This window comes from Cuculus canorus, chromosome 2 (genome assembly GCF_017976375.1).
Source record: "Cuculus canorus isolate bCucCan1 chromosome 2, bCucCan1.pri, whole genome shotgun sequence".
Taxonomy (NCBI): Eukaryota; Metazoa; Chordata; class Aves; order Cuculiformes; family Cuculidae; genus Cuculus; species Cuculus canorus.
The window spans coordinates 94,509,811-94,532,950 of NC_071402.1; the positions used below are offsets into that span (position 1 = coordinate 94,509,811).

A 23,140-nucleotide genomic window follows, 5' to 3' on the forward strand; every position below is an offset into this window, starting at 1 on the left:
GCAAGGGTACTGGTGAGCACAGCCCACTGGTTAGCCCAGCCAGTCTGCAGAGTCTGTGCAAGCCTGACACAGCCAAGGGCACGCTGCCTGGCTGGGCCTGTCTAAGCATGCAGGACCTTCAGGTGCCATCGGCTGCAGAGCAGCTCAGTTTGAGGCCATGCTTACAGATTTAATATTTCTATGTGAAATCAATCTAGTCTTTCTAGTAAAGTGGAAGCTGCCATTAGAAGGCAATACAGATACATGCCCTTTTTTCTCCACAGGCTCATTATTTCCCCAGAGCTTTCCCTTTCCAACATACTTGGCTTACATGCCAGCTGAGCTTAACAGAGCCACCTCTGAAACACTCTTGACCCTGCACAGATTGCTCTGGGAGGATGCTATCTGAATCAATCCAGCTACTAGGGCACAGATGGGTTCATATAATTTTACCTCGTACATCCCTCTCCTGCCTTAACTGTCCCTCAGTCCCACTCCCCGGGGAAAGCCATGTTTACATTTCACTCATTTTTCAGAAATCTTTCATAGGAATAACTGTTCGCTTCAATGCCAAAATGCTATCAAGCTTCCTATTCTGTTTACATAGCAGCTTACTCCATTAAGGAGCAGCTTTCCAAAGGCATCAACCCGAGTGAGGTGCCCGAGCCTTTTCAAACATTAGAGGGAGTTGGTTTCTTTACATTTAAATTTCACTGACTACCCTAAGGGGCTAGTGTAGGTGTCAACCGGAGATGACAGAAAGATAGCCTTTAACATGCAGAGTACTGGACTGTTTGATTCTCCTATTCCACAATGATTTGCACAGTGGGAATCTAAGAGCAGATGATATTTACTTACAGAGATGATATGTCCTTTCAAGCCATGTGCTGAGTCGGCACACTCAATAACAGCACTTAGCTGTGGATAGCCCACCCCTGTCTTGATCCGAGTGGTACACACAGAACCTACAAAAGCAAATCGGAGAAAAAAACATAGCCCATTACATGAACAGAAAAGACACTACTCATTTTATTTTTCTTGGGGAAAAAAAACACGTCTCTATCTGTAGCATTTTTCCCCTCAGGAAGTCAACGTTCCCTGTTGCCAATGTTGGCTTCTCATGGATGAAAGGAATACATAAGAACTTGAGTTTTGAAATGCTATCACATCACTTCATGGGAGCTCTAATTGACGTGACTAATACCCCCCCTTTCTTCTCCAGGGCCACAATTCCCAGTTTAGGTCTCATCAGTAATGCTTCCTGGTGAACGATCACTGCATCACAAGAAAGCAAATCTGACTGAAAAGCCTGAAGGGAAGGGGGACAAAAGGACCAGAGTCACAGCCCCTGAGACTCAGCAGCAGGATTTAATAGCTCAATATTTCCTCCAATAAATAGTTCTACCTCTTTTCTACATATGCTTTAAATATAATTCTCAGGGAAAATCTGTGGTTTAATTTTCTTTTTTTTTTTTTGGTGGCATTTTTCCACAAGGAAGAGAAATCCATCATCTCTTGCCTAACTCCTCAAGCAGGAATATTTCATTGATCACAATAGTTTGGAAAATAGGAAAATCAACACACATCATTTAAAAAGCAAGATAGGTAATCACCAGAAAGCTGTATAGTGTAATATTACAGGAAAATATACCAATTACATCTGATTATTAAACTATATAATTTATACACATGCATGGTACATCTATCTATGTATACATAAAAATAAAGGTACATACATATATATGAAAAACTCACTTCAATTATAGTTCAACCAGGTAACATGGCTATAGATCTTTTGGAATGCCTGCTCTATTTTTCCCCTCAAATTAGAAATCAAAACGTATTTTGCCAATCCAAGACTTATAATTTAGGACACAGACCACAAAGGTCTGCACGATAACAAGAATTTCAAAACAGATTCTAAACCATATACAGTGAAATCTGGATCCATTCACTCAGCTGATATTCAAGTATACTCAAGCTACCAGTAAAGTAAAAGTTTCCAAACATCTTTCAAAGAAAAGACAAGATGATAGCACTGAGAAGTACTTCTGCAAAGGAGGAAGAAAAAAAAAAATCAGTTTTAAAACACTCTTCACAGAGTATGTACTTATGTACGTAACACTTTATAATGAAACACTGCCATTTTCCACAGGATGAACCACTATCTGGAGAAGAGCCTCAAGATCAGATCTTCTGTGAGGAACATTTGTTACTTGTGGTATTGGGTGTTCAGTCTGTACGGATCCATTCAGGAAGATGTCCAGGGAGGGTCGTGAAGCATTTACTCCTAACTATCTTCACCGTTTGAAGCTACCAACATAATAACCTTTCTTTTGTATCTGAATTTGCCTGTGACAATTGCACCACAACATCTCAGTTGTTATTCTTCATATATTTTGCAATATTTATTGCTGTTTGCTGTTTTCCTAGGCACAACTGCAAATTTTATTATACCATTTGCTCTGCTCAAATTATCCATGAATGGACCATAACTATTTTGCATTGCAGAGGAAACAATTTGCTTGCACTACACTGACTGATCACAGCTATACTGTCAGTGGCACTTGTGTTAAAGACAGTTTAATATTTAGTCCATGTACAGTGACCCCAGCTGCAGTCCAAGAAGAAAATCTCAAGAGGACAGAGTACATGAAGAAACACACAAGGAAGGGGAACTAAAAAAGAGAAGACAATACAGCAGTATTTGCCAGACAACACCATAAGGGAAGGTAGGAAAAACAATGTTAGAAGTTGAGGGTTCTCCCATTTATCCATGGGAATGTTACAGTGATAGGTAACATAAGCGCATTAATGTAAGTTTTGGCTCCCAGGCAATAGTAACAGGCAAAGGCACTGCTATCCAGAGATCACAATGAATGCCATTTCACCTTTGAAGACACTGACAAGATGGGCAACCTCAGCTTAAGAGAACACAAATCAAAGCTATTTAGGAACCTCCCTTTCCCTGATAGAAGTAGATACCTGAACACAGTAGCCTTTGAGTTTTAGCTGGGATGATTCAGCCTCTTTCCAACAGACTAGAAAAAGTGCTCCTAAACACAACACACTACCAGTGATAATGTAAGCAACTAGGGCAATTCAGTGCTTCCAATAATAGGCACCTTCAGCGCCAGAAGATGCAATGTGTAAGAACACTATACGACACACTAGCGTCCTGTCAATGTATTTCTTAAATATACTATGTGTAAGGGCACTGTTACTCTACTGACCTGAGTGGGTCTAGGCATCCTAACAGGCAAGCAAACAGCAACGTCCTCAAGTCCAGGTTCCATCTGGCCAACTCCTCCACCAACATTACCATAAGTCACCCTTATTTGACTGGATTTGACTTACCTGGTCCAATACCCACTTTAATAATATCTGCTCCGGAAAGAATAAGTTCTTCTACCATCTCTCCTGTCACCACATTGCCTGCCTAGACAGAAGGAACAATATCACATATATGGGAGGTTTCAAGACTACTGCAGTAAAGACTAATGACGATAATGTAGTTTTATCCAGAGCTTTCCGAGTTGAACTACACAGAGGCAGGAAGAATACAGTTTACCATATAGTTCACTGTGGTGCACACCACAGAGATTAAACAAATCACACAGGTACATTCTCAAGTCAAACAAATTTCTCGGTTGGTCCAGTAAACCCTGATCCTTACAACGCCCCCCCATAAGAATATCTGCTTTGTGTTTCATCCCACTAATCCTCAGCTAGCAGTTTTCAACCACATCACCCCTAACTGTAAGGGCTATACAGTCCAATTTCTCCCTTACATATAGCACAATTCTACCTCTCCTGCACCTCAACAGGCTCTAGGCCTCCATCCCATCTGCCTTTATAGGAAGACATTCAAAACTTATTTAAAACCCCAGCAAACCCCATTTTCCTTTAGGGTTTAGAATTCTGAGTATTGAAAGAGTAAGGAAGGTACTACTTTTGTTATTTTGTATGTTGGTACCAAAACTGGTATGTACATTTAGACTGTAAATAAGGGCATCTATACCATATACATTCATTTGTGGTGATGCCACAGGTGAAAGAGAGGGGTTTGGTTCCCTCTGCATGAACTTTGCAGAGATGTAGAGAGCTTGCTGTTTGTGGTGACATCTTCTCTGAAAGAAGTCCTGAATTGTTTTGTGTTCTTTACCATCATTTTTCCTTGCGCTTCAAGAACTCCTCTCCTCCTTTAGACTACATCCTTGATACCTTTTTTGAAAGTGATGGCAGCCCTCTCAGCCTTTGTCTTGCTCTTTTGTCCTGCCCTAGGGCATTGTGCCTGCTGCACTTCAGGGTGGTGGCACTGTGCCATGGGGGCGACAGGGCCCCCACCTGCACAGCCCTGCTCACTTAACACCCCTTTACCTAGCATCCTTCAGAGGAAGGCCTTTGAGGTGCTGGCCCCAAGGCAGTCCCTGTGCCCAGGGAGGCAAGGAACCTTGTCCCAGCCACGCCTTGGCAGCTGTGCACTAGGCACAGCAGCTGAGCATCCCTGATGCATCCTCTGCCACTCAAGTCCCAAGGACAAACCTTGTGCTGTTACTCTTTTGTGAGGCCAAGACAAAAAACAACGCAGTAAGCACCTGTTAGCCATTCCCTCTCTATGCCAGAGCTAAGGGCTATGAGTTCATACATCTGGGAAACCACAATCTGGTTGGACACAAATCCTCTTCTGCAGGCTCACAGGGGGTGCTCTGAGCAGATGCAGCCTGGAGGAAAGCTGAAGTGTAACCAGAGCCATAGGTTGAGATGTATGGTGCCAACAGACTGCCATGGAAATAACACAGGCTTTGAAAAACAAATGAGCAAAGGTTACACTGGTGTGATGGAAAAGTTGGTCATTTTTCAGACCTAGAACATTTGAATCTGTGCCCAAAGCACAGCAAGGCAAATAATTCTTTCAAACTGTAAAAATAGCCCACTGCTACTGTCACCATCACACTCCCTTTTACTGCTGAAACCAAGCTGCACAGCTCCTCTATTTAACGCATCAATCGGCCATCTTTATCCAGGATACAAAATACACTTAAACCATAGGGTTAAACTTCCACAGCACATTTGTGAGGAAACGAGAGGAAGTTTATTACCAAATAAACCTGCGTGAAACACTAGTCCAGTTGCACACATCACCTGTTTTGTGCCTGTCCTGAGATGGGCTATTTGTTTGTGGAGATATGAATTTAGGATCTAGAAATGTTCATAAAACCCCTTATGTAATGACACTCCAGTGTTTATAGGAGCACCAATACAGGCAAAGCAGGAGGGAAATCCCAAAATCCTTACTTAATGTTTTCTTAGTTTTTATTGAAACAAAACCCCTGCTAAAGTCAACAGGAGCTGCCGAGCAAATGCTGGGCAAGGCCTATTTTCAACTTACTGATTTTTGGCTCTTATTTCACCATTTATTTATTTATTTTTAATGAATTTTACTTCCCCCCTTTATTAGCCTGAAATAGCTGACAAGGCATCACCTGAGGCATTTACAAAGACAATGACACTGTTAGGCAGCAATTTCCAGCCGTTGATGCAAGACCACTTAACTTTGCTCAAAAATGCACAATATTGATTAAAATTAAAATAGAACAGTCAGGAAATAAAGAATATATAATAGGTACCATGTTTCTAGTTAAGTGCTGCTTCCTTTCTGCTCAGTAAGGCGTTTTGATACACTAAGTGCTGTACGCTCCAAGGTGGGGTGACAAAGAGCATGCTGCTCACAGCATGAAGGAAGCAGTTTACACCTGGAAGGCAGGAGGCTACCTGTGCAGTATGACATGCAGCACATCACAACTTGGTGAAATGCTGGAGGGCACGCAACAGATACATAAACAGGAATAAAAGGGTAAAGTCAGTGGCTCTATGAGATTTGGGATCAAATACATATTTAACTCAAATAGCGGTACGTCCTCATTAACAGAGCATATTGGGTTGTCAAACTGCCTCTTAAGAGATGCTAACCAGATGTTTAATGTTAAAATACTGCTAGAGAACCTTGGAACTGCTTACGTTGATTCAAAATGCTCATTGTAGCAAGAAAAAGCACTTACTTCCCCAGCCTCCTTTTTTTTTTTTCCCCCTGGAATGCACGTACACACATCAGTGCTTTCCACCTTTCTGAATCTGCGTATCCTTAAATTTCCAGGGAGGATGTGGAGCTCTACATAGCAGACTTCAACTTGCCAACGACAGGCTTGCCTTCTACCTTTTGCAGACCTCAGAGCACAAAAAGCCACTACAAAAGAGGCACATCTCTCTGTACACGAAGAGACCCTAGTATCACAGTTGAAGGGTGGAGAAAGCTGTTTTCTCACATCCAGCTGAACTCTGCTTCCACTGAAACCAATGCTTGCTTTACCATTGATGCCAGAATGACAACTAAATTGAAGCAAAAGAGCTTTTGAAAGCTCCACCTGTGAGGTAAAGCCAGAATACTTCAACTGAAAAAACAACCTGGAACATATAGAAAGACTGAGACTACGGAGATGAAACCCTCTTAAAATGAACTAAGAATATGAAGCAAGTAAAGTAATTGGAATTGTACAAAGAAGCTGCTACAGGCAACACATTTTGCAGTGTATTTGGGCAAGCAGTCAGGGAACACAATTAGTGGAAATACTGTAGCAGTGAAAACTGTGCTCATCTTAATGATAAGCTCATGTAAACGAATTAGAAATACATTTCTAATCTGCTGCAGAACTGGCTTTTTTTGAAAGAGAAATGGTTAAGTAATTACCTTACTGTTAATTCAACTTTGCTAACCCAGCAGTAAAATAACAGCACCACTAACAACTGAAAGCCAGGTAAACCACCATGTTTTCAGTATGATCAGTTATTAGGGACCAGAACAAATTACCCTGGCTGTAGGCCTGGCCTCACACACTCGGGGCGACATTGAGCTGCAACATCACCCAACACAGAGGTTTCAAGTGTCACCCGGGCTCATTGAGCACTACCCAGGATGACTGAACTGTGGGTCAGTCCTCAAGGAAATCTTGGCCTCAGAGAAGTGAATGGGAGTTTCACTACTGACTTTAATGGGATCAAGACTTCACCTAACAGGATTATAAAGGCTACAGCTTCTCTGACAGATACAAAATTAGTGTACACAGTAGGGCAGTGCCTCTGAATTTCAGTCCGGCATTCGATACCGTGCCTCATGATAGCCTGCTATAAATATCGACTCACACTGACTAAGACAGGAACACTGCTGCATTGATTGAAAGCTGCTGGCAAATGGCAATGGATCAAGCTGGGGAGAAGTGTCTGTGACAACAGCTCTCAAACTTTCTTCTTGTATCCTAGAGGGAAAGCACAGCCTATGCCTCCATGCTATCAGGAACTCTGCCAAAGGACATTTGCCACCCACTAAAACAAGGGTACTTTACCATAAGGTGGAGAGATGGTGCTCTTTGTGAGGCTGAGCCATAGCAGGTGAGTGTTTGCACTCAGCATTGGGACTGACTCAAGAGCCCCTCAGCAGCATCACTGTCTGCTGCCCTGGGACCCCAGCTGGTCCCACTCTGAGACCCCAGCGCTGGTGGACATGCCAAAACTGGATTGACTCTGCTGCTCATTCCAGAGAAACTGCAAGCGGTCTGCATAGCTTTCTCAGACTGAATTCTGCCTCCACGAAGGCCCTGAGAAGTTCTGCTACTTACTCCAAGCGGAGCAACAGTTTCTGGGCCCTGCTGTTTCCCCCTCTATTCCGCCTTTGCAATCCTGCTTGCTTCCCTATCTGGTCCACATCTCGTGGGTGCTACTGCATCTCCAGCTATGCTTCTGTCCCAGCCTCTTCCTTCCTGCCACAGTCCCTGCTCCCCTCCCCAGGGTTTCTTCCATATAAAGAAGAGAGAACACTACAAAAAGAAAAATTCAGGCTAAAAACTTGGCAGAGCTTGCTGGCAAAGATATCTTAGCTCGCTAAACAGACTTCCAGTGAAACAGAAGAACCCTAATGTCTACAATTACGCTAATAAATAAAAGACTAAGCTTACTGTAATATAAAGGCTCTGACCTTCCAACATGAAGGTCAACTGAAGTTCTGCTTTTAGACTTCAGCAAGTAGGCACAACCCAAGCACATGACACTGTGCTACCACCAAACACCCCACTGGATCTCTACTCTTGCTTCTGGGGGTCAGTGCTGCATTTGAGAGATACTCTGGAGACTTCAATACTCTTTCTTCCTCCATCTGCAATCTCAAGAGTGATTTAAAGCAAGTCAGGTCAAATCTTTGTACCCCAGTTTGTCTTCCCCACCCTTTGTGTTCCACAGAGAAACTGACGTTCTTTTTAAATTAAAACGAAAGGCATCTGTGAAAAGAGCTTGTGTCAGATCAAAAGAAAGTAAAGTAATGTGATTATAAAAGCGAGTATTTAAAAAGGCAAACTCATCCATTTGTAAGATTGTTACACAGGAGACATCCTTCACCTGCACTGGAGTATCAGCCACAGAGTACTCCGTTAACCACAGTCACTTTGCATATCATCTTTTGGCCTCAGAGCTGAACTTGCTACACGGTCCCTGCAAACACACATTCTCCGAGAGCCAGGGTTGGGTTACTCTTACGTACTGTGCTGCAGCTGACCATGGAATGGATTGTCATAGCTGAGGAAAGCAAACAAGACAGCCTGCAAGGTCCTGGAGATCACTTTCAGCTATGAGAAAGCTTCTTTATTTTTATACATTCTGTTTAACTGCTAACCTTTTTTGCTTGAAAGCCACAATAGCAGAGCATATTGCAAGTATAGTATAGAGACATCAAAGCAGACAGAACAGGTAGCAGCAGGAGATGTCTTCTAGGATATCATAAAAAGGAGCTCCTGTATTTCAGCCAGGAACAGCTTCAAAAGCCCATTTAGTCACAGAGTGTAAACTCAAATCATTTGGAAGCAAAGCACCTACCCCGAGGTGTGTGTCCCTAGCTGAATCAGACTTTCAGGGACTGCACACACTCTAAAGGTTATGGAAAACAGAAGGGTTTTGAATATCCCAAGTTTGTTATCATGCTTTTAGGAATGAAAACTATCCCTGTGCAGGAGATGTAAAACATGAGCCATACTAAACCACGCTCAGAGAAAGGAGCTACAACCAGAGAAGGCAACTGAACAGGTCAGGGGTGTGTATGTGCTCAAGCAGGTGGTGCTCTGAGGACAAGGAGGCTTGAAGTAACAACCACCTTAGTGACAGAAGCAGAGAAACTAAGCAGGTATCTTAACAGATACAGGAGGTGGATGAGACTGGCTTAAGGACCTTGGACTAAACCCTGGGCTTGATACCCAACTTTGACATTGACCTTCTGTGCCTTCTGAGTAATTAATCTTAGTTGAGTTCCCTCCTCAGTCAGCCAAGTCAGCAGTCTGTGGAGAGGTGGAGGAGGGGATGACACCCAGTTTTCTTTTCTCTCCTGACAGGGAAGATTTTATTTTTAACTATGTGGTTAAAGCTCCCTCCCACAACTTATCAAGCCAAAGACACTGGAGTAATGATGTCACCAGGAACAATACCTCAGATCCAAAGCAAGGAAACAACTCCTTCCCTTACTGCAGTGTACAAGGAGCAGGAAGCTTGGGAAGCCCACATCCATCATTTCATATTTCCAACAGCTCTCCCCAAAGCTATAGAAAATATCACCACAACAAAAAGGTTCCTATGTCTGCTGGCACCTGTTGAAAGATGCCTATTCATTAGTTTATGGCAATCCAGTACCCTACAGGCATTCCAGCCCACTTTCATTTTCAATGTCACTATCATTCAGAGATAAGAACACTGCCGTCATCTGACATGGGAAGATGGAATGTATTCTCTCCTGAGCTGCTTGAGTGTGCAGTTCCCTATTGAACCAAGTCAGAGGGGGCCTTTACAATCATTTTTACTTCACATTGACTTCACATCTGTGTAGCTTTGTATCTGGCATAAAAATGTGAGGAAGTGTTGCCTGAACACATGATTTTTTGCTGCACTGGCTTGAAGAAAGGCTGGTAGCCTTATTTCTGCTATTCTCACAGAAAAAAGCTCAGACATTTCTTCAAGGGCCCTGGGAAACAAGCGGGAGCAGTAGGGTTCTGCTGCAAGAAGTCCCATGGTTGATGCCAACACTCTACTCAGTGCAAAAGGGGTGGAGGAAGCATGGCATTAGTGCTATGAGAAAGGATAGTAACATCACAGAAAGAGCCTGAAAACCTCCAGCATTTACTGGTTTGCTCCCCAATGACCCCATTCACAATGGCACAGCACTTATGATTCTTATCATAGGCAAGGAATAGCCTACATTCAGCTGTCTTCATACTGATCTAATAGATGAAAACAGCCAGTGGCCTCAATTTGCCACAAATGTTGGCACATTCCCACAGCAAATCTCAGCTCAGAATCACCAAAATAAGCCTATACACTTTATTAGAGGTCACATCTGGTGTGGGAAGGAGAAGGATGCAGGTAGCAAAAACTTGATCAAGCTAGCCTATCGTGCCAACATCAAACTGCTGTATCAAACCACACATTGAACATTCCCACAGAAATTATCAGCTAGGGAAGACTGACAATGTCAACATGTTATTAAACAGCCATCATTTGGCTCAGAGTAAACATCTTGCTGAACTGAAAGGGTGTATGAATAGAGCTGCCCTCTATGTTCTCGTAAGGGTATTTGTATGGAAGACAAGAGGTTAGAGTTAGACCTCTTTTCTTCTCTTTCCTCCTTTCTTTCTTTGTCTTTTTTTAAATGAGGACTTAGAAATTGATGGAGCTACCACACAGGTTCCAATGCCTACCAACCATACTCTGGGCTCTGTTCCTGGATAGAATTCCCACACATCCCCTCCTCCATACCCTACACACTTACCATAATGGTGTGATGTGGAAACTTTGCACGGACAGACTTCACAAACTCCACAAAGTGCTCTGAATAGCCATTTGCCACGTCTAGGCAGATATATCTGATTGGTGGAATGGCCTCTAGAATACTTGTTAACTTGTCGAAATCAGCTTTTCCACTACCTGAGCTTGCTGCTACATGCTAGAAAGACAGGGAGAAAAAAACGAAGTAGTAGTTTTTAAAAACTGGGATACACACTCCACTTTGCTTGTCTTTTTCCGCATAGTCTTGAAAAGACTTGGGCTGGAAACTAGTGAAAAATCATACTATATAATATGAAATAAATACCTTTGAGAACACCAGTGTGTTGTTTCTGGTTTTTTTGAAGGCTTTAAAACAAAGCAAATTTAGCATTTCACCAGCTCTTAATTCACAAGTGGATCCTCATAGGCAAATACAATGACCTCAGATGGATGAACACTCAGCCATATCCATATTAACACAAACACAGAAGAAAATGTGACTTGCTGTACTTCCAGAAAGGCAAAGTGGCAAAATCTGAAGCACTGTCAGAGAGTGGAATCTGGGTCTAAGTCCACCAAACACTCCCTCAATCTACAGAATCACAAACAGTTGCGTTTGGAAGGGTGCTTTGGAGATCTACCCGCCTTGCTCAGGCAGGGTCAGCTACCATTGAAAACAGATTGCTTCCTCCTTTGTCTTCCTGCAAGTTCTTTCCAATAGAAAAATAGTTTCCACAGCTGTTGGCCCACAAAACTTCAGCAGAGATCCAAGGTCACAGAGCAAGTCAGTAGTTAATCACTAGGAGATCCTTCTGTGGTTATGAACCACAAATGAGCTAAGTTCAAAAATGTTCAAAGGATATTCCTGGGACCACTTTCTATCCTATAGCGACATATAAGCAACCCTGACAAACATTAAGTGATAGGCTTGCTTTCAGACAACCCTGTAATCAATAGTCTTTATACTATGATTCTAAAATGTGCCACAAGTAAAGATGTGACAGCTGTGTGGTATTCTTTGCTACACAGAAAAGTTTCAAAACTGCACTGAAATCTGAGGAGGAGGGAAGACAGTGAGGCAAGCTCTTATACTGCCTCTCCTGGCACAGGAGCCTGCCAGAAGAAGACAGAAACCTGGATATGAAAAAGCCAGAGGTTAAGTTAAGGCTTAAATTTACTAAATGGTGTTTCACTGTAATGGCTCAGGCTAGGACCTTGTGAACAAGGGGGAAGCACAGCTAGCAGCAGCACAGCATGAGCTCTGGTGCAGGGAGTTAAATGGACGATGCATGCTCTGACAACTTTCAATGCTCACCCCTGCTTGGGCCCAGCACCCAGGCTCCACCAGCTTGAAGACTCTGGGTCCACTTGCACACCTGACAGCAAAGTCTCTGCCTAGCACGAGGGTGTGAGGGTATGCAGAGCCAGCTAATGCTTGGTTTACTCAAGACTACTTGCATTTGTGGTCAATAGGCTTCTTCCTCACCCACACTACCGCAGCTCCCAACAGCAACAGAAGCAGAGCATATACAGCACAGGAATACTTTCCCCCCAGCATTTCCTCCTTCTTTGTTCAGGATACTTCTCTATTTCCATTCCAGGCATACTTGGCTTTTTTTTGCATCTTAACATAAGCACTTTCATAATGGACTCGATATTCTTTTTCAACCAGGAGAAGCCACTTCCCTTGATGCATTTAAGAACAGCAAATATCTTCATTCCCCAAAACCTTGCCTGACAACAGCATTCCCAAGAGACTCCAGTGTATGTTAGTTCAGAACAAAGCAATAAACTATAATAATTTACAGTACAAAAACTGTACCTCAAGGCATTCTGGGTGATTGGCAGCAAACAGTTTCCATTCTTCCAGAGAATAATGCTTGTGAATTGCAGTGAACATTGAATGCTAGAAAAAATAAGAAAACAGATATTAATGTCCAAGTTAGTCATCTTCCCCTCAGTTGTGGAATAACAAGATATCAGAAATTCCCACTTTAAGTATAATCTCATCCCACTTGAAATAAACGCTAACAGTGAACAACAGACCAGGCAACTCCAAATTGTTCTTCAAAGGTAACAGCATAGTTAGTCAGCCTTTCAGGATCAGGCTTCTGATGTGTTCCATGAAGGTATGGTCAATACTTTGAATGTGCTTAACCACTCCAAGAAATTAAGGTAAGTCCTGAGGCCAGAGGCTAATTAACTGGTGATCCTTGACTGCTGCAGCTTTATCCAGTAACCTACACTTTCAAAACCATCATTAGCTAATAATTTCTTTCTGGGGAGGAGCACAACATAGACCTCAAAAACTAAGCTCTAGAAGTTCCACCCAAAATGGAAGCTTCCCAGGGAGCATCTCTACTGAAAATCTTTTTCATCTGGAGCCCCGTTTCTGGTAAATGTATTGCTGTAAAAGCACAACTGCTTTGCAACAAAACGACACCTTGTTATGGATTTAACACATGCTCCCTTGTTCTGGATTTTTTAAACTCATGTCCCCCTGTTCTCCAACAAACATAGCTAAAAATTAACAAAGCCTGCTCACTGTCACCCAGTGGCTTCCCCATTGTTGCAGAAATGAGAAACGAGACCTACTTTTGCCATAACCATGGCCATCTCAAATGTCCCCACAGTGTCCATGTTAGCCACTATAATGGGAATTCCTGTGTACGTCTGCTTGGAGTTGCGGAAAGTGAAGGTGCGCGTGAGGTCGACCTGCAATGAATAGACACAAATTCTTTTAAATAATTGACTGCGATGTAACAAGAGCTTTGCCACTTACTTCAGGTACAGCAGTTTTGGACACTTCTGCTTAATTTTCCTCATGTCTCCTGTTCTCCCTCCTTTCATTCTACTATTATCTCACTTCATTTATTTTGTTACAACTCTGTATTCTAAATAAGAAAGAATATAAAATAATGCTTTATCTGTTAGAGAGTTCTTGCTGAAGAAAATGATAACAAAAATCTAAAAAGAAACAAGTCAGAACAAGTTGGAAAGGAAAGAAAGGACAGTGAGGACTGTGGAATATTTTACATGTAACCTCAGCTTTTCGTCTGGCTGCCTGAGAAACCTCAGTTGAAGTCCTAACTCCACAGAAGTCAGAACTGGAAATCCCTCTGTCTCCAGGGCTTAGAGGACTTTGTTCCAGTCTTTACTGTAAATGACAATACAATAAAGCAAGCTCTTACTTTTGGCTATAGTTACCAGCGGTCTCACCATACAATATGAACAATCATAATCTGGCTTATGAAGCCACAATGTTGATAGTTTCTAAGTTAATTTCTTAGAACTGCCTCATTCTTCACCTTCAAAGTTATTTCTTTAGCATCCTCAAATAATTATGGTAACACCAGGCATTTTGTTCCTTACATTTGCAAGGGGTAATATCACATTTAGATCAGTTCCCAGCGGTCTACTTAGCATCTTGCAAAAGGGATAAAAAAACCCTTTAAGAAATACACAACTGTAAGATATTAGGCTAGTCGTAGTATCAATGAGAATGAAGGCTCTTTCGTCATTTTCATTACTTATCACTTCTACTTTAATCCAGGGACATTCAGAGACCTGAACTGAATTGAAATCCACCACCAGAAAGGAAGCAATATAAAAAATATAAGACTCTGATTATTTATTTACAACATATTTTGAGCACTGTCATATTGCAGGCTACACTCTGATTGGTTAATGTGGTGAGGGGTTCATTACTGATTTGTCTAAGAGAAAGAACTTATTTCCTCAGTGATATACTGGAAAACAGGTTCTTATTTTGTCTAAGTTCATAAAAGAAGGATCAGTTTAGTGAACAAGCTACAATACATCTTACTGGAGACTCATTCTTCTTATTTACTAACAGAGAGGTCCAGCTCTCCACCTATCACCGATGACAGGAATTACAGCTGCAGCTAGCACACAAAAATAGCATGAAGATAGGCAAGAAATAAGTGTGAAAGCTGAAGGCATTTTACTCCCTGCCAATGCAATTTATTAACCAAAACCAAGAAAAAGAGTGTATCACACAACCAGTTCTACACAGGCAATAGTACCAGAACAGCCTTACAGTTTTACAATGGGAAATTAACTTAACTTAAGAAAGAAGCAGATAAAAGGAGCATGTTTAAGAAAAGACTGAGGCAAAATGCAAAGCTATGCAGGGAACACAAATCCATGACTCTCAAGGATTCTCACCTCCACTTACTGTAATGTCTCACACGTGACTTCCTCTAGCCAGCCAGCCAGATGGGTCTCATGCAATTATCCACACAACTGATAATACTGTAACAGCAGGCATTTATAAGGGATAACTGCTGGGCTTCCCCTAATGAAACTTTTTTTCTATTAAAAGAGGAGAAATGGCACACTGGGTTGGAGATGTTTACGTGATGCCCCAATTCTCCAAACAGCCAGTACCAGATGTCTGGGAAGGGAACATAAGAATGAGGCAAGTTTTTGAAAGACTCTCCCTAGCTTACCTTCCCAGGTCCCAAGAAGCTGATGTTCAGAGACCTTCATGGGTCTCTCCAAGCCACTGTGCTAAACAGCCACTCATAAAGAACTTGTAATTTTTTTAATACTTCACACCTGAGGCCTCTCCAATATCCTATAGCAATAAATTCCAAAGATGAATTATAAGTTGCATAAAAATGACCTTTGCCTGATAATTGCATTCAGTGCTTCCTACTTGTTGCTTTGGGAGAGACAATCAACAGCCACTTCTCAGTTTCACCTTTTCCATTTCACTTCTCACTTCATAGACTTTTAGCATATCCTCCACAGCTGCTGCTTCTCATACTCTACGGTCCTAGTATGTTTATTTTTTTTCTTCATGTGGAAACCAGTCAATACTGCTGATCACCCTGACTGCTATCTTCTGTACATATTTTAACACGTTATGCCATTCTTGTGAAGAGATCACCAGAACCGTGTGCTCAAAATGAACACACAGAGGAGCATCACAAATCTAACTGGTTTTCCTTAGTAGCACTCGTGACCATCTATTTGTCTCCTTCCTGAGTGGTAAGAGCTAACTTACAGCTTACAACAATAAGAATTTCTTTAGAAAGAAAATTATGAAACATATAACTCCAACCTAGACCTTCAACATATGAAAGCAGAAGAGCATTGGCTGTTGTGTTAAAGCTCCCTGAACTTATTTGAACTTACAAGTTTAAATTAATGACAAAACTTCCTATGGGGCACTCCTCTGGTGGACTTAAAAGGACAGCCTGCACAGGCAAGTCCAGCAAAGGCAAGAACAGCAGGCTACATAAGCACCAAGACCTCACAGACAGATAATGCTGCTCCCACTCCGATCACTGCTTTAACCAATTTTGACACGTGAACTCAGGTTTCAAATTTTCTGGTATCTTCTCAAAACGAGAAAGCAACCATGGAAAATGAAGACACCGCAAGGAATCAAAAACAAGCACCAACACAGCAGGCTACAAGAGGAGCTGCGAACACCACTCTAAGAAGCTGCCTTAATCCTGGTTACTGCATTAAAAGCTCTCCTTGTGCAAAATGAGGCATTCACACCAGAGAAGCAGATACTTGCTGATATAAGCTTCAAAGCAGCCGCTTGCTGGGTAACAGGCACTGTACTATGCTGCCTCTGTTCCTCTGCCAGATCTATTTATTTATATTCTTGTTTTGAAGCAGACTGGGGCTGTCCATTTCAGATCTGGCTCCCACAAACACTGTTTATTCCTGTTGCTACAGCCTCAGTGATGGTGTCCAATTTCTTAACCTTCATCGGTTTTCACTGACACCCCCCTTCCCCCCCCTCCCCCGCGACACGCACTTTTTCTCATGTGACATGTCTTTAGCAGGTCATCAATGCCACCAGCTACAACCCTGCTCTATCAGCTCATGTTCCTCCTATCGTTTTCCTTTCCCAGCAGCCCTTCTCTCCGCAGCCTGCACACAGCTAAATATGCAAAAGAGAGCACTTGAAGCAGCCATGTGTGGCTGGATGGAGCACAGCTCCACCTGTTTGCCAGACCAGCAGAGTAAATTTCAGAAAGGGACCACAGGTCCCCAAGCAGCAACCGCACATGATGGGGAGTTACTCAGCCAGGACACTGTTCCTTATAAAACAAAATGACACACTCGAGATTATCTTTCTACTGATGGGGCCTCTCCAATCTTACATGGTCACAACAGCAAAAAAGTTGTGTGGGTGTTGTCCTTGAAAGCCCTGGCCATGGGGTTGCAATAAACACGGTCACTCCACTCTCCTTTCCAGTCTTGTCTTGCTACCTCACAGGATTTGTCCCCATCTCTCTCACAACTCCACCTTCCCCAGAGAAAGGCTTAATCCTCTTTCCATCCCGCAATACAATGTAATTCCTTCATTAGTCAAGCTAAATCCTTTGCTAACCTTGGGGTTATGCAAGGTAAAAAAGAAGGCACCTTCAATCCTTGAGGCAGCCATCTCCTTGTTAAAAGCAATCCTCAGGGGATTCCCTAGGGTCTCCCCTGATCCCTCCTGAGAAGTAATTACAGCAGTATCTTGGCTAACAGTGGCCCTGGGCCAGCAGGGACGCAGAGCCCAGGCAGCGTGGGTAGGGCTGGGCTCTGCCTGCAAAGGTCACACAGCAGCAGGTCCTGGGGGTTTACAGTTGTGCGGGTGAAACCCCATGCACCCTGGGCTTCCAGCTGATGGAATCCCAGCCCAGGGCACCCATGGGAAGCACTCCCCAGCATCTCTGCACCTCGAATACTGCATTCAGTTCTGGGCCCCTCAATACAAGAAGGATGTTGAGGCTCTGAAGCATGTCCAGAGGAGAGCAACAAAGCTGGTGAGGGGGCTGGAGAACAAGTCTAACAAGGAGCGGCTGAGGAAACTAGGGTTGTTTAGCCTGGAGAAGAGGCTGAGGGGAGACCTCATTGCTCTCTACAACTACATGAAAGGAGGTTGCAAAGAGGTGGGTGCTGGGCTTTTTTCCCAAGTGACAGAGGACAAGGGGGATTGGCCTCAAGCTGCACCAAGGGAGGTTCAGACTGGACATGAGGAGAAAAATTTTCACAGAAAGGGTCATCAGGCACTGGCAGAAGATGCCCGGGGGGGTGGTTGAGTCACCATCCCTAGAGGTATTTAAAAGATGGTAGACAAGGTGCCCAGAGATATGGTTTAGTGGCAGATAAGAACAGTTGGACTCGACCTAAGAGGTCTTTTCCAACCTAGTGATTCTATGACCTTCACTATTTTTTAAAAAAGACACGTCAGCTCTTTGCTAACAGCACTGCCCTTGACCCCCGAGGCAGAGAGGACAGATGCCTACAGGCCCTAGCTGTGGGGTGTCCAACCAGACAGACAGACACACCACCCCCACCACCCCCTCAGCTGTAGGGTGCCCAACTGGACATGGGCACACGGACACCAGCTGCAGAGTGCCCAACTTGACACCCAAAGGTCACACAGCAGCAGGTCCTGGGGGTACACAGTCATGAAGGTGAAACGCATCCCCCCAATTTAATGGCTTTAAATTGGAAGGGGGAAGATTTAGACTAGACATTACGAAGAAATTTGTCACAATGAGTGGTGAGGCACTGAACAGGTTGCCCAGGGAAGCTGTGGATGCCCCATCCCTGGAGGTGTTCCAGGCCAGGTTGGATGGGGCCTTGGGCAGCCTGGTCTGGTGGGAGGTGTCCCTGCTCAAGGCAGGGTGTGTGGAACTGGATGATCTTTAAGGTCCCTTCCAACCCAAACCATTCTGCGATTCTATGGCTGCAGGGTGCCCAACCATACACCCCTCACCCCCCCAAGCCGTAGGGCAACTAACCGGACACACGCACGCCCCTCCCCATCTGCAGAGCATCCAACTGGGGACCCACATCCCCCCAGCTTTGGGGCATGCAACTAGACGCCTCCTTTGCCTCCAGCTGCAGGGAAGCCTAACCAGACACACACCCCCCCTCCTCCCTGGCTGCAGGGGAGCCCAACCAGGCACCCCTCAAATTCTCCTGGCTGTGGAGCATCCAAGTGGGGACACACACACACTTGTGGGGCTCCCTCCATGGTTGCAGGGGAGCCCAGCTGGACACAGACGCATACACGCACTCAGCTGCGGGGCACCCAAATGGACAACTCCCATTCCTCTCACTTGTCTGCAGACTGCCCAACTGAACACACACACGGCTGTTGGGAGGAGCCCAACCATACACCCCACCATGATGGAACCCAACTGGGCACACACACATGTGCCTGTGGGGCTACCAGCCGAACACCCCCTCCCCACCTGCAGGGGGAGACCAAGCTGACACGGACACCCCCCTATGGCTGTAGGGCACCCAACCTAACACAGCCCCCTCAAGAGGCGGGGCACCCAACTGGACGGACACACTCAATCAGCTTTGGGACACCCAACCTGAAACACCACCACCCTTCTCTGGGCTGCAGGGGGAGACCAAGGGGGCACCCCACCATCCCTCCCCCAGCTGCAGGGGAGCCCCACAGGACATGGAGACACATGGCTACAGGGCTCCCAAGCAGACATCCCCTTGCCCCTAGCTGCGGGGGAGCCAAACAGGACACCCACCCACCCACTCACCAGCTGCAGGGCACCCAACTGGAGCCCCCCCTCCCTGGCTGCAGGGGAGACCGAGTGGACACTGACACCGCACCTATGGCTGTGGGGCACCCTACCCAACACTCCCCAACCCCTCCCCGGCCACAGGGCACACAACTGGACACATATACACACATTCAGCTGTGGGGCACCCAACCTGAAACCCCATCACCCTCCCACAGGCTGCAGGGGGAGACCAAGGGGGCACTCCACCAACCCTCCCCTTCCCCAGGCTGCAGGGAGAGACCAAAGGGGTACCCCTACACCCCTCCCCCAGCTATGGGGGAGCCCAACAGAGGACACACAAACACAGAGCTACAGGTCTCCCATATGGACACTCCCTTGCCCCCCAGCTGCAGGGCAGCCCAACAACACATACACAAACAGAGCTACAGGGCTCCTAACCTGACACCCCCTTGCCCCCCCCCCCCCCCCAGCTGCAGGGGAGCCCAAAAGGACACACACAAATACAGGGCTCCTAACCAGACACCCTCTTGGCCCCCCCAAACTGCAGGGGAGCCCAAGAGAACACGCACAGAGCTACAGGGCTCCCAAATGGACACCCCCTTGTCCCTATTTGTAAGAGAACCCAACCGGACACACACACGCGGCTACAAGGGCTCCCGTGTCACCACCGTCCCTGTTGCGGGCAGCCGCCCCCCACCCCACCCCCTCGGACACGGGAGGTCACCCCGCGCTCGCTCAGCGCCACAATAACCCACAGAAGCACCTGTTAGGAGCAAATACCACCACCAACCCCCCCCCCCCCCCGCCTTCTATTTGCTGCAGGGGAGCGGCGAGGGCAGCTCCAATAGGGCTCCCCCTCTCCTCCCCAACCCCTTCTTCCCTGCAGAAGCCGCATCCCACCCCCACAGCCACACATAGGACGCTTGGATCGGAGGTGGGGGGGAAGAACAGCTACGTTAGTCCTGGGAATAAAAATAAAGTGGGGGGAGGGTTAAAAGGGAAGTTAAGGCGCTGAGGACGGAGGGGGGGCGCGAAGAGGAGAAAAAAAAAAAAAAACAAAAACATGCTAGGTTTGAATGACCCCACCTCTGATCTGCTTTTGAGGCTGCTTCTTTTAGGTCTGAGCAGGACATCTTTAAAGTCTAGCTTGAGGTCTACATCGACGCGGGGCATCTTGCCGGGGTGCGGGCTGTGCCGGGTGCGCTGCGCTCCGCCGCCTGCAGAGCCGCCTATTTATAGGGCATCGCTTTATTAGGAGAGCGCTGTTTGCAGCTCAGCAACCGGCCGGCCCCGGCCCCGGCCCTTTATCCCGGCTTCGCTTGCTGGGCTGGGCGAAGAGGGATGCGGAGCGCTCGGCTTAAAGGGCAGAGCAAGGGCAAAGGGAATAGGGATGGTGGATGGGGCTGGAGCTGGTGGGAGGTGTCCCTGCCCGTGGTTGAAGACGGATTATCCTTAAGGTCCCTTCCAACCCAAACCATTCTGTTTGTAGGGCGTGCGGGAAGTGTCGCTGCCCATGGCAGCGGGATTGGAGCTGGAGTATTCTTAAGGTCCCTTCCAACCCAAACGCATTCCGTGTGCACGATGTGAGGGAGGTGGAACTGCATGGTCTTTAAGGTCCCCTGCGACACAAACCACTCTGATTCTGTGTGCAGAGTGTGCAGCATGCGTGGGAGGTGTCCCTGCCCATGGCAGGGGAATGGGAACTGGATGGTCTTTAAAGTCCCTTCCAACCCAAACCATTCTTTGTGCAGAGCATGCAAGATGCGTGGAAGGTGTCCCTTCCCATGTCGGGGTGTGTGTGTGGGTCTCTTGCAACCCAAACCACTCTATGACTCTCTGTGCAGGGTGTGCGGGAGGTGTCCCTACCCATGGCAGGGGGTGGGGTGCAACTGCATGATCTTTCAGGGCCCCCCCCAGCCTGAACCGCTCTATGACTGTATGAAATGGCGCCCCACTGTGACACCCGGGTGTTGTGGGTGCCGGGAGGGCGGGCAAAGCCCTCACCGCCCTCCCCTTCCGCCGCCCCGGGCTGTGGCCGAGGAGCTTGCCGGGGGCGGGGGGAGCTGGGGGCGCTCCCGGGCAAGGATCGGAGCGTCTGCAGCTGGGCTTGTCTTAAAGGGCCAGTTCTGGAGGGAACACGGCTTCTCCGGGGTGCTCTGCTTGGTGCCACACCTGGCCCCTTCCCTGCCTCTCATCCTGCTGTAAAACTGAGCATGTTGCAGCTCCTCTGACCCTCTGAGATGGTTCCTCATCCTCTGCAGAGGAAAAGGACCCTTCGAGCTGGTTCTCCGTCCCACTGCAGAGCAAAGGGACCTTCTGCGCTGGTTCTACATCCCGCTGCAGAGGAAAGGGACCCTCCCAGCTGGTTCTGCATCCCACTGCAGAGCAAAGAAACTGTCCGAGCTGGTTCTCCGTCCCACTGCAGAGGAAAGGGACCCTCCAAGCTGGTTCTCTGTCCCTCTGCAGAGCAAAGGGACCCTCCAAGCTGGTTCTCTGTCCCTCTGCAGAGCAAAGGGACCCTCTGAGCTGGTTCTCCATCCCACTGCAGAGCAACGGGACCCTCCGAGCTAGTTCCCTGTTCAACTGCAGAGGAAAGGCACCCTCCGAACTGGTTCCCCATCCCACTGCAGGGTAAGGGACCGTCTGAGCTGGTTCTCTGTCCTACTGCAGAGGAAAGGGATCCTCCATCTGGTTCCCTGTCTGACTGCAGAGCAAAGGTCTAGCACGTTTTTGGCATTAGAAATGTTGAGAAAAGTGCAGCTGGTTGGTCATAGGAGAGCAGTCACAGCACCAGCACCTGGAGCTGCTCTGCACAGTAACTTTCTATTTTAGTACACATAGAGAACCAGCAAGGAGCTTTTTTTTGGCCCTCCATAGCACAGAGGAGCCTGATTTGTGACTTTATGTGACCATTTTCAATGGGTAGCCACTGTTTAACACACAGTCACAAAACCCCCATAGCGACAGTATTACTGATGCTGGGCACAGGAGAGATCAGTACAAGGGTACCAGATATCATACGAGATAACTTTCGCAGGAGATTTGAGCCTTAAAGTCCATTTAATTATGAAGTCAGTGGGTTGCAAGATTTGGACTTCTTTGGAAGATGCATGAGCTAAACCTTGCCAGTGACTGGAAACTGAAGCGTGGGAGGACTGTTGGCTTCCATTCTTCAGACACTTTGCAGAATGAGGTAGTGCTTTTCTTTTTTCTTTTTTTTTTTTTTATCTGAAAGTTGCAGATGTCTGGTGAACACCCTGCCTCCAGCAGAGCTCTTCTACACCTCTTTGCCCAAGTGTCCCAGATAGTTCAATATGACCAAGTGTGAGGCCTAACAGGCAGAGCATTTGAGTGCTTGCAGCTTCGAATATCCAATTTGAGAAGCCTTGAATCTGGTTCCCAGGTGGCCGTGAGGCTTCAGGACTCTGTAGGGTGTTCCAAGAGAGCCTTGCCACTGTGGGTGTTTCCCACAGAAATATCCAGGTGAAACAAGACCTTTTATAATTAGCATCATCTGCATAACAGAGGCCATTCACTTGGTGGTTTCTCCACTGGATTCAACAATATAACAGAACTACTAAAATTTATCCTTCAGGCAGATAGCCACATCTCCACTGCTTACTGTTCAGAAGTAAATTAACATTTTGTTCAGGAGCAGGGAGTAGTGATGAAAATGGGTCCTGTGAAAGTGGCACGCCTGGAGCAGAAGATTAAGAATGGAGAAAAAACAAATGCTTTCTGTCTGTGCCTGGCACTTTGCCTTCGCTTTGTCC

General features: G+C 46.0%; 1 protein-coding gene across 1 annotated transcript in view; it reads right to left on the reverse strand.

Moving 5' to 3' along the window:
- Window positions 1–20,825, reverse strand: part of GMPR (guanosine monophosphate reductase) — a 45,957-nt gene extending 25,132 nt beyond the window's left edge. Inside the window, exons 1-6 of the mRNA XM_009564153.2 lie at window positions 20,454–20,825; window positions 13,426–13,545; window positions 12,653–12,736; window positions 10,835–11,008; window positions 3,337–3,418; window positions 838–944 (exon numbers count right to left, since the gene is read on the reverse strand). Coding sequence (XP_009562448.2) covers window positions 838–944; window positions 3,337–3,418; window positions 10,835–11,008; window positions 12,653–12,736; window positions 13,426–13,545; window positions 20,454–20,540 — 654 coding nt within the window. The 5' untranslated portion in view covers window positions 20,541–20,825. The remainder of the gene's footprint in view (window positions 1–837; window positions 945–3,336; window positions 3,419–10,834; window positions 11,009–12,652; window positions 12,737–13,425; window positions 13,546–20,453) is intronic.
- Between the last annotated feature and the right edge of the window lie 2,315 nt (window positions 20,826–23,140).